The sequence below is a fragment of the Solanum lycopersicum genome, chromosome 7 (genome assembly GCF_036512215.1).
Source record: "Solanum lycopersicum chromosome 7, SLM_r2.1".
Classification (NCBI taxonomy): Eukaryota; Viridiplantae; Streptophyta; class Magnoliopsida; order Solanales; family Solanaceae; genus Solanum; species Solanum lycopersicum.
In genome coordinates, this window is record NC_090806.1 from 66,084,471 (window position 1) to 66,097,045 (window position 12,575).

Consider the following 12,575-nt stretch of genomic DNA (forward strand, 5'->3'; position numbering starts at 1 on the left):
CAAAGAAATGGAAGAAAAAAAAACTCATATATTACTTTCTTGTACCCCGCGTGCATGAATTTAGAAACGAGTGGTATCAATTTAGTTGAGAAATCGAAACTAATGCAGTTATGAGAATTTGTCAACTCTCTTGATAATAGAAAATGCAATGAGAAATCATTGTTATAGTCAAAGTTGGCTGCTGAAAATAGTGTTGGAAGTCAACAGAATGGAAGAAATTAAATGTGATGCCTTTCTAGTAATCAAAGATTGAAAAAGAAACCATATTTAATTTAAAACAGATTTATGCTAAGTCTAAAGATTATATCCCAAAAAAAGGCACAACAGAGAGATTACATATATTTTGGAAAACAATGTTTGCAGAACAGAGAATGTGTTTTCCTATCCTTCTCTTCATTTATGTCCTCTTATCTTCGTCTCGATTTGTTATATCACAATCTTTCCTGGACTACAACATCAGTCTTCCGAATTCTACTGCAGGGCATGCCGGACTTTCCTCTTTATGGATCAACAGGCCATCTCTTATTGTTAATTCCACCACCGATGGCTTCTCAACGCCCATACTTCAGCGGGGAAATGCTGGCCCACGATTCCTCTATGGCTTCTACTGCAGGTACAATGACACAGAATGCCTTCTTGGTATCTTTTTGTACCACAACAAATACAACGAGCAGAACGGTATGATAGATAAACCCCAGTTAGTTTGGTCTGCTAACAGGAACCGTCCAGTGAAATTCAATGCAACCTTGGAACTAGGCCAAGATGGCAACTTGGTCTTGACAGACTCTGATGGCACTCTTGTTTGGTCCACTGATACAATTGGGAAATCTGTTTCTGGCTTAAACTTAACAGAAATGGGAAATCTTGTGCTCTTCGATAAGAGAAAGCGCACAATTTGGCAGTCTTTTGATCATCCTACGGATTCTTTGCTTCCAGGCAGAGTTTGGTTTCTGGCCGGAAGATCGTAGCAAGCGTTTCAGCAACCAATCGGAGTCAAGGTTTGTTTGCTCTTACTGTTCTCAAAGGAAGTTGGGCTGCTTACACGGATACTAATCCGCCTCAATATTACTACACTTCATACTATGCTGATAGTTCTTATTACAGTTTTAATGGTCAAACCTTTACTGTTTTACACTATCCTACTAATTCGACAGCTCAATTCATGAAGATTGGGCCTGATGGACATATAAAGGTATTCCAATGGTCTGTAGTTGATTGGAATGAAGTATCTGACATTTTGTCGCCAAATGTAGATAACTGTGCGTACCCAATGGTATGTGGAAGTTATAGCATTTGTACGAATAATGGGCAATGTACTTGTCCGTCACATGAGAACTTCTTCAGGCCATTTTCTGAGAGGAAACCAGATCTTGGATGTTCACAGCTGACTTCCGTTAACTGCAACTCTTCGCAGTATCATAGTTTCACAGAACTCAAGAATACTACATATTTTTCATTTAACATTGATCAGGAACTAAATTCGACTAAATTGTGGCTTGGGCAGAAAAAGTTGGAAGATTGCAAAAGGGCCTGTCTGAGTAACTGTTCTTGCAAAGCTGCTGTTTTTGAATATAATTGGAATGGGGATCGAAGAGGTAACTGTTTGTTACTGAATGAAGTTTTCTCTCTCAAAGACAGCGAAGAAGGAAGAGGCGAGACAGTGTTTCTTAAGGTGCAGAATACCTCAAAGGCGCAGACTCAGTCTCTAATCATTCCTGGAGGAAAGAAATCAAGACCTTTCAAAGTGATAATAGGATCTACTCTTGCATCTTTCTTTGGGATAATTTTAAGCATAGCTACTTGCTTTGTTATTTTCAGAAAGAGGACACATGAGTCCAGAAAGGCTGCGGATATTTTGGATCTAGCAACAATCTTACCGGGAATCCTAACTCGATTCTCTTACAATGAGCTGAAAGTAATTACAGATGATTTCAGCAGTAAGCTTGGGGAAGGAGGATTTGGCTGTGTTTATGAAGGAACACTGAGAAATGGCACTAAAATAGCTGTGAAGCATCTGGATGGTGTAGGTCAAGTAAAGGAATCATTCTTAACAGAAGTAAAGGCAGTCGGTGGCATTCACCATATCAATCTGGTAAAACTCATTGGATTTTGTGCCGAAAAAACCCACAGGCTTCTAATCTATGAGTACATGGTGAATGGATCGCTTGATAGGTGGATTACACATGAAAACCGAGAAAATGGGCTTACATGGAGCACAAGACAGAGGATAATATCAGATATCGCCAAAGGGTTAGCGTATCTACATGAGGATTGCAGCCAAAAGATAATTCATTTGGACATCAAACCACAAAACATCCTTCTGGATCAATATCTCAATGCTAAGATATCAGATTTTGGGTTGTCGAAGCTAATTGAGAAAGACAAAAGCAAAGTCGTGACTAGAATGAGAGGAACACGGGGTTATTTAGCCCCTGAATGGTTGAGCTCGGTAATCACTGAGAAAGTTGATGTGTATGCTTTTGGAATTGTCCTCTTGGAAATTCTCTGTGGGCGGAAGAATTTGGACTGGTCCCAAGCTGATGAAGAAGATGTCCATTTGCTAAGTGTATTTAGGAGAAAAGCGGAACAAAAGCAACTCATTGATATGGTTGACAAAAACAACGAAGATATGCAGCTCCACAGGGAAGCAGTGACTGAAATGATGAGCCTCGCTGCATGGTGTCTACAGGGTGATTTTTCCAAGAGGCCTTCCATGTCATTGGTGGTTAAGGCATTGGAAGGTTTGGTCACTGTTGAAACCAACTTGAATTATGATTTCACACATGTACCTGAGGTTGGGGCAGGCAACCAAGAGAGGGAAGTCATTATCAGTTCAATATTTCCTTCAATTTTATCAGGACCTAGGTAAACAAATCCATAGGTTTTTGTCTTTGAAGCAACCAATTATTGCTGCATAATGTCAAATATCCAACATTTTCAATTCTAGCATAACTTTTTTACAGTGTATGAGATTATAATTCATAATGTTCAGTAACTTCTATATTAAATTTTTGAGCTTCATGTTACTATCGTGTAGAGGGATCTCAATTCATGTGCGAGTATAAGTATGCTGTCAGCTTTATTGTGTTATGCTATCGGAAAATCTTTATTTCTCTTCATCTAATCTTAGAACATTTAATTTTCCAAAAGCTTCCGTGCTGTCATTTCTGTTGAGTTGTAAGTTGTAACACTCTTTCCAGCAATCATTTTCCAAATCCACAATTTAATTTCACGTTTTACCACTGAACTCATTATATTTTAGTAGTTAAAAGTTTACACAAACCAGATGAACTATTAGTGGATCTTTAGTTACTAACATTCAACTTGGAATTATTGGGCACTTTCCACTGAATGGGATGTGCCATAAATTCCAAAGTCTAAGTCAATACAGAGAGGGGCCTCAAACAAACTTCTTCAATGTGCTATCTTTTTTCAAACTTTAATAATGGGGCCGGGTTCTATCTTTCCACTAACGGGACCATTTGACCATTTCCAAGTTATAATTTTCGTTATTGCAGACAAATCAAGGTCACTACGACTTTCATTTACTTCATGTTATGCTTCTTATCCTCACTCCTCTGCATTTGAGGTGCATGGATTTGATGATTTTAACGTAGGCTAGTACATCGTATGTGTGTTAAACTATTTAGTTTAGAATTATTCTTCAGCACCTATATAGACTCCCTAGTAATGTGATTATGTAAGAGTGGAGTTATTTTAATGCTATGAAATGTATCTCGATCCCTCTTCCATCCTCTTCATAACCTAGCTGTGATGATATTATCAAGGGTCCGCCTTAGATATTTCTAACAAGACTTGTTTTTTTTTTTCCTTAATCAATGAATAGTGACTTATTTATCTCCATCTTCCATCTTTTTCAATCTTTGCCTAATCAATACAAAAACAAAAAAAAATCTTCCTCATGCTATCATTTTCCAAGTTAATTTCACTATTTCGGAACTTTCCTCCTCATTAACTATGAGTCTTCCATAAGAACCATTCCCATATTGATATACGATGACTTCCAATCAAGCAGATGTTATCTTCCAATTGGTTAAGTGAGACGTGTGATTTGGGAAACATTTCCTTTTGACTTGACAGTAAATGATTCACAAAATTGGGCATAACTGAACTCCACACGTTTCAAAAGTATTCCTAGCCACAGCATTCATTATGAACTACTGGAAGATGCTAGCTGACCTACATGTAAAATACAGTTTGATTCGAAAGCTAGCAGGATACTGTTTAACGCTAGATACTTAGCTCGAATATGACTACCTCAGCTTTCAATAAATAACAATTGAACCAAATTGTTATGTAGCAGCCAACAGTAACAAATTAAAGATAATAAATAGAAGAATATAGGAAAATGCAGTCTCTTTTCTTCCTAAAGGAAACCAAAGCAAATATAAATATCAATGTCACAATCTTTACACTGATGGGACCATTTTGACCATTTCTAAGTTACAATTCCGTTGTTGTTCAACCTTGCAGACAAGTCGAAGTCACTAGGACTTTCATTTACTTTGTGGATTGGACGTGAGGAAAGCTTATCATCCGATTGTTATGGTTAATGTGAACTGATTTATGGAGAAAATTACAATTACAGATATCACTTTGGATATTCTGTATGCTCATATCTTTCTTCAACTATACACAAAAAAAATCCATATATTTTATTGATTTTGATTAGGAAACAATGTTTGCAGAAGAGAGAATGTGTTTTCCTATCCTTCTCTTCATTTATCTCCTCTTATCTTTGTCTCGATTTGTTATATCACAATCTTTCCTACACTACAACATCAGTCTTCCGAATTCTACTGCAGGGCATGCCGGACTTTCCTCTTTATGGATCAATAGGCCGTCTCTTATTATTAATTCCACCACCGATGGCTTCTCAATGCCCATACTTCAGCGGGGAAATGCTGGCCCACGATTCCTCTATGGCTTCTACTGCAGGTACAATGCCACAGAATGCCTTCTTGGTATCGTTTTGTATCACAACAAATACAACGAGCAGGACGGTATAGTAAATGAACCCCAGTTAGTTTGGTCTGCTAACAGGAACCGTCCAGTGAAATTCAATGCAACCTTGGAACTAGGCCAAGATGGCAACTTGGTCTTGACAGACTCTGATGGCACTCTTGTTTGGTCCACTGATACAATTGGGAAATCTGTTTCTGGCTTAAACTTAACAGAAATGGGAAATCTTGTGCTCTTTGATAAGAGAAAGCGCATAATTTGGCAGTCTTTTGATCATCCTACGGATTCTTTGCTTCCAGGGCAAAGTTTGGTTTCTGGCCGGAAGATCGTAGCAAGCGTTTCAGCAACCAATCGGAGTCAAGGTTTGTTTGCTCTTACTGTTCTCAATGGAAGCTGGGCTGCTTACATGGATACTAATCCGCCTCAATATTACTACACTTCATACTATGCTGATAGTTCTTATTACAGTTTTAATGGTCAAACCTTTACTATTTTACACTATCCTACTAACTCGACAGCTCAATTCATGAAGATTGGTCCTGATGGACATATAAAGGTATACCAATGGTCTGAAGTTGTATCTGACCTTTTGCCACGATTTGTAGATAAATGTGCATACCCAATGGTATGTGGAAGTTATAGCATTTGTACAAATAACGGGCAATGTACTTGTCCGTCACAGGAAAACTTCTTCAGGCCATTTTCTGAGAGGAAACCAGATCTTGGATGTTCACAGCTGACTTCCGTTAACTGCAACTCCTCGCAGTATCATAGTTTCGTAGAGCTCAAGAATACTACATATTTTTCATTTTACATTGATCAGGAACTAAATTCGAGCAAATTATGGCTTGGGCAGACAAAGTTGGAAGATTGCAAAAGGGCCTGTCTGAGTAACTGTTCTTGCAAAGCTGCTGTTTTTAGATATGGTTGGAATGGGACTCGAAGAGGAAACTGTTTGTTACTGAATGAAGTTTTCTCTCTCAGAGACAGCGATGAAGGAAGAGGCAATACAGTGTTTCTTAAGGTGCAGAATTCCTCAAAGGCGCAGACTCAGTCTCTAATCATTCCTGGAGGAAAGAAATCAAGACCTTTCAAAGTGATAATAGGATCTACTCTTGCAGCTTTCTTTGGGATAATTTTAAGCATAGCTACTTGCTTTGTTATTTTCAGAAAGAGGACACATGAGTCCAGAAAGGCTGCGGATATTTTGGATCTAGCACCAATCTTACCCGGAATCCTAACTCGATTTTCTTACAATGAGCTAAAAATAATTACAGAAGATTTCAGTAGAAAGCTGGGGGAAGGAGGATTTGGCTGTGTTTATGAAGGAACACTGAGAAATGGCACTAAAATAGCTGTGAAGCATCTGGATGGTGTAGGTCAAGTAAAGGAATCATTCTTAACAGAGGTAAAGGCGGTCGGTGGCATTCACCATATCAATCTGGTAAAACTCATTGGATTTTGTGCCGAAAAAACCCACAGGCTTCTAATCTATGAGTACATGGTGAATGGATCGCTGGATAGGTGGATTACACATGAAAACCGACAAAATGGGCTTACGTGGAGCACAAGACAGAGGATAATATCAGATATCGCCAAAGGGTTAGCGTATCTACATGAGGATTGCAGCCAAAAGATAATTCATTTGGACATCAAACCACAAAACATCCTTCTAGATCAGTACTTCAATGCTAAGATATCAGATTTTGGGTTGTCGAAGCTAATTGAGAAAGACAAAAGCAAAGTTGTGACTAGAATGAGAGGCACACCGGGTTATTTAGCCCCTGAATGGTTGAGCTCAGTAATCACTGAGAAAGTTGATGTTTATGCTTTTGGAATTGTCCTCTTGGAAATTCTGTGTGGGCGAAAGAATTTGGATTGGTCCCAACCTGATGAAGAAGATGTCCATTTGCTAAGTGTATTTAGGAGAAAAGCGGAACAAAAGCAGCTCATGGATATGGTTGACAAAAACAACGAAGATATGCAGCTCCACAGGGAAGCAGTGACTGAAATGATGAGCCTCGCTGCATGGTGTCTGCAGGGCGATTTTTCCAAGAGGCCTTCCATGTCATTGGTGGTTAAGGCATTGGAAGGTTTGGTGACTGTTGAACCCAACTTGAATTATGATTTCACACATGTACCTGAGGTTGGGGCAGGCAACCAACAGAGGGAAGTCATTAGCAGTTCAAAATTTCCTTCAATTTTATCGGGACCAAGGTAAACAAGATGCTTAAGATTTTGTCTTTGAAGGAACCAACATACATATGGTTGTGTAATATCAAATATTGCAACATATCCTATTCTAGCATAACTTTTTATAATTCATGAAATGTATTGTTCAGTAACTTCTATATTGATTTTTCGAGCTTCATGTTACTATCAGATAGAGGCTTCACAGTTCATGTTAACTCAATATTGTACGCGGTGGTGCAGCTACTGAATTCAAAATGGTAGTATGCTGTAAGCTTTATTCAAAATGGTAGTTCACAGTTCATGTCCTAATCAGAGTACTGATGCCAAGTTTGCCTCTTTTTTGTGAGGGAAAAATACTAATAATCCACATGGCCTCATAACAGGGAAATAGCAATATACAAAAATGTTGTGCGGAATTTGAGATAATACGAGAAAATATAAACGCGAAAAACAAGACAACAGATTTACGTGGTTCACCAATAAATTGGCTACGTCCACGGGAAGAGAGGGAGCAGTTTTATTATGGAGAGGCAAAAACAGAATTACAGAATAGGGTTTCCCATAGCGTCTATATATAGTGCTAAGCTACGCCCTAACAGGCTTGGGCCCAATTCAAGGCATTCAACAAATCTCCACCTTGACTTGAATTCTCCGAACAGATTCTTCAGACGCACTATGATAGTGCCAGGCCTCCCCCTCTTCCTCAGAGTTGCCCCGCAGGGCAATTAACAGCTTCTGATGTTGAGCAAGTCCAAACAGTGTTGAAACTTGCTCTGTGGAACCGGCTTTGTGAACATATCAGCAGGATTATCAGCAGTTCCTACTTTCTTCACCTTGATTCTCTTCTCACTTCTCAGAAAATGATACCTTACGTCAATATGCTTGGTTCTCTCATGATGGACTTGATCCTTGGCTAGACAAATTGCGCTCAAACTGTCACAATACACCGTAGCCTGATCATGATGCAGACCAAGATCACTAACCAGCCCTTTCAACCAAATCCCTTCTTTTGCAGCCTCTGTCAAGGCCATGTACTCCGCTTCCGTAGTAGACAAAGTCACTGTAGGTTGCAAAGTTGCCTTCCAACTGACGACAGATCCTCCAAGGGTAAACACATAGCCAGTCATCGATCTTCTTGTGTCAACATCTCCAGCATAGTCTGAATCAGAATAGCCAGTAACCAAGCACTGAGTATCACCTCCATAAATGAGACCAACGTCAGATGTACCTCTAAGGTACCGGAAAATTCTCTTCACAGCCTGCCAATGTTCTCTCCCTGGTTGTCCCATGAATCTGCTCACTACACTGACTGCATGTGCTAAATCTGGCCTTGTACAGACCATAGCATACATTAAACTTCCTACGGCACTGGCATAAGGGACTCGTGACATATACTCCTTCTCTTCTTCTGACTGTGGAGCGAACATGGCAGTGAGATGGATATTGGCAGCACTGGGGGTATCAATGGGCTTAGATGAAGACATGCCAAACCTCGCCAAGACCTTCTGAATGTAGCTTCTCTGTGACAAGAAAAGTTTCCTTCTCTCTCTGTCTCTAATGATCTCCATCCCTAAAATCTTCCGAGCGGCTCTCAGATCCTTCATCTCAAACTCAGCACTAAGTAAACCCTTCAGCTTCTGAATGTCATACTTCTTCTTTGCAGCTATCAACATATCATCTACATAAAGCACCAGATAGATGAATGAATCATCATTGAGCCTATTGTAGTAGACACAACAATCATATGAGCTCCGAGTATAGCCCAACTTCACCATATAGCTGTCAAACCTTTTATACCACTGCCTTGGAGACTGCTTAAGTCCATATAAGGACTTCTTCAACTTGCAGACGTGATTTTCCTTCCCTAGAACTTGGAAACCATCCGGCTGAGTCATGTATATCTCTTCCTCCAACTCTCCATGTAGAAACGTTGTCTTCACATCAAGTTGTTCAAGCTCCAGATTCTGATGTGCAACTATCGCTAGTAACACTCGGATGGAAGTATGTCTGACCACTGGTGAGAAGATCTCATTGTAGTCCACTCCCTCTCTTTGGTTGAAACCTCTGGCAACAACCCTGGCTTTATACTTGACTCCTTCTGCTGGTGATATCCCTTCCTTCTTCTTGAAAACCCATTTGCAAGTAATAATCTTTCTCCCCGAAGGCTGTATGACCAGATCCCATGTCTGATTCTTGTGTAGGGACTCCATCTCATCTCCCATAGCGGCAAACCATTTTTCAGAATCAGAACTTAAAATGGCTTCTTTGTAAGTAGACGGCTCAGATGTATCTACCTCTTCAGCAACCTGCAGTGCATAACCCACCATGTCCTCAAAACCATACCTCGTAGGTGGCCGAACTCCAACCCTCCTTGGCCGATCTTGAGCTATACTCTGATGGATATCTGATGGCATAGATTCTGGAATATCAGTTTCAGTCTGTGGCTCTTGATCCTCCTCTTCAGGTTCCTTTAAATCGCTCTCGTTCTGAATGACTTGAAACTCCACCTGTTTGTCAAGACTCCCAGTTTCTGACGTAGTTGTAGGCTTCACAATGGTTCTAAGCAGAGGACTTTCATCAAAGACAACGTTCCTGCTCATAATAACCCTCTTTTCTGCTGGAGACCAGATTCTGAAACCTTTCACTCCATCTCCGTAGCCCACAAATACTCCCTTTTTAGCTCTTGGTTCTAACTTACCTTCACTGACGTGATAGTAAGCCGTACAACCAAAAACTTTCAGATTTGAATAATCAGCAGCTTTTCCAGACCACATCTCCATAGGTGTCTTGCACTGTATGCCTGTATGTGGTCCGCGGTTAATCAAGTAGCAAGCTGTACTAACCGCTTCTGCCCAGAATCTTCTATCTAGCCCAGCATTAGAGAGCATGCACCTTGCTCTCTCCAGAAGTGTTTGATTCATCCGCTCAGCTACACCGTTCTGCTGTGGTGTATTTCTGACTGTGCGATGTCGAGCAATCCCTTCATCCTTACAGAATTGATCAAATTCAGACCAACAGAATTCCAGCCCATTATCAGTTCGCAACCTCTTGATCTTCTTCCCTGTTTGATTTTCCATCAAAATTTTCCACTCCTTGAACTTCTGGAAGGCTTCACTTTTATGCTTCATCATGTACACCCAAGTCATCCTTGAGTAGTCATCAATAATGGACACAAAAAATCTGCAGCCTCCCAAAGACTCAACACGGCATGGACCCCAGCAATCAGAATGGATATAATCAAGTGTGCCTTTTGTTCTATGAATGGCCTTTGGAAACTTGTTGCGATGTAGTTTTCCAAAAACACAATGTTCACAAAACTCTAGGCTCTTAACCTTATGACCAGCAAGTAAATCCTCCTTTGACAGAATTTGCATCCCTCTTTCACCCATATGACCAAGTCTCATGTGCCATAACTTAGTCATATCCTTCTGGTGAAATTCTGACGATGCAACACGGGCTGAACCTGTAACCGTGGAACCTTGTAGAAAATACAAAGTACCACGCATGACACCTTTCAGAATCAAATTTGAACCCTTCCAGACCCGCAAGACTCCATCTTTTCCCGACCAGCTGAATCCCTTGCTGTCCAAAAGACTGAGAGATATCAGATTTTTCGTCATCAATGGAACGTGCCTGACCTCGTTCAATGTGCAGAAGCTACCGTCATGTGTCCTTATCTTGATCGAGCCTGTCCCAACCACCTTGCAGACAGAACTGTTGGCCATCGAGATGCTGCCTCCGTCTACCTGCTCATAAGTCGTGAACCACTCTCTCCTAGGACAGATGTGATAGGATGCCCCAGAATCAAGAACCCACACATCTGAATGATGAGTGTGCTCATCCGCAACTAGGGCAATATCTTCTTCAGAATTGGTGTCTTCTTCAGCAACAGCAGCAGACACTGATTGTTTTTCCGATTGCTTCTTCTTCTTCGGACAATCAAATTTCCAATGTCCCTTCTCCTTGCAGTAATTACAAACATCATCCGGCTTTGCACCCTTCGACATCGGCTTATTTTTCTTTCCGCCGTTTTTCCTTCCCTTTCCGCTACTGGTGAACAGACCGGAAGGCTGTATGTCCGTACTTGTGCCGTTAGCCTTATGCCGTAATTCCCTGCTATGAAGGGCTGATCTGACTTCTTCCAGTGACACAGTATCTTTCCCAACAATGAACGATTGAACAAAATTCTCAAACGACATTGGGAGAGATACTAACAGAATCAGGGCAGCATCTTCATCCTCGATCTTCACATCGATATTACGCAATTCTAATAACAAAGTATTCAATTGCTCTAAGTGTTCCCTGAGTTGTGTACCTTCAGCCATTCGTAAACCGAATAGACGTTGTTTCAGAAGCAGCTTGTTGGTTAGAGATTTTGTCATGTACAAACTCTCCAGCTTCAACCACAGACCAGCAGCAGTCTCTTCATCCGAGACCTCCGTGATGACGTCATCCGCGAGACACAGCATGATCGTCGAGTGCGCCTTTTCCTCCAGAATCGCCATCTCAGGAGTAACGACGGCGTTCTTGTCTTTCGACAACGGCGCCCAGAAGCCTTGCTGTTTCAACAAGGCCCGCATCTTGATCTGCCATAAACTGAAACTGTTCCTCCCTGTGAATTTGTCGATTTTCACGTTCAAAGCAGACATCTCGAATTCTCCAAGAACACCGATTAACCGAGAGGCTCTGATACCAATTTGTTGTGCGGAATTTGAGATAATACGAGAAAATATAAACGCGAAAAACAAGACAACAGATTTACGTGGTTCACCAATAAATTGGCTACGTCCACGGGAAGAGAGGGAGCAGTTTTATTATGGAGAGGCAAAAACAGAATTACAGAATAGGGTTTCCCATAGCGTCTATATATAGTGCTAAGCTACGCCCTAACAGGCTTGGGCCCAATTCAAGGCATTCAACAAAAAACATAGCCAGAGGAATCCCACCAAGTGAGGCTTCGAGATGGTAGAGTATACACACACCTTACCTCTGCTTTGGAATAGAGAGATTGTTTCTTTTAAATCACTAACCCTCTTTTGTGTACTAACAAATTATTTTTTCTATATTATAACTATATCATATCATATATTATTATAAGCATGAAGCTCAAAACTTAAAAGTTGAATTACCATTTTGCCCCTCTAATAAATTAAAATTTATATAATTTATACATATAACATTTTGACCTTTTACTAAATTAAGATTTAATTTATTATTTAATTAAATATAAATATTTTAATTACACAATGATATATATATATATATCTATTTAATTTTCATAAGTATTTACAGTTAGGAAGAAAATTTAAATTTATTCGGTCAATGACTTTTAATTAGAAAAACAATGATAAGATTCCTAAAGTCTTTCTATTACTCCTATTTATTCATGCATCACTTAA

At 40.1% G+C, this 12,575-nt stretch overlaps 1 protein-coding gene and 1 pseudogene across 1 annotated transcript; both read left to right on the top strand.

Annotated features, from left to right (window-relative positions):
• Positions 1–4: 4 nt before the first annotated feature.
• LOC101261932 (G-type lectin S-receptor-like serine/threonine-protein kinase SD2-5) lies at positions 5–3,026 on the top strand (annotated as a pseudogene).
• Positions 3,027–4,699: 1,673 nt separating this feature from the next.
• Positions 4,700–7,365, top strand: LOC101261634 (G-type lectin S-receptor-like serine/threonine-protein kinase SD2-5). The gene has a single exon (XM_004243203.5). It carries the CDS (start codon positions 4,700–4,702, stop codon positions 7,202–7,204), a length of 2,505 nt encoding a protein of 834 aa, XP_004243251.2. The 3' UTR covers positions 7,205–7,365.
• Positions 7,366–12,575: the final 5,210 nt, after the last annotated feature.

What these genes read in the sequence shown, in the direction of transcription:
- LOC101261634 (XM_004243203.5), top strand. Translation starts at nt 4,700, where the DNA reads ATGTTTGCAGAAGAGAGAATGTGTTTTCCTATCCTTCTCTTCATTTAT.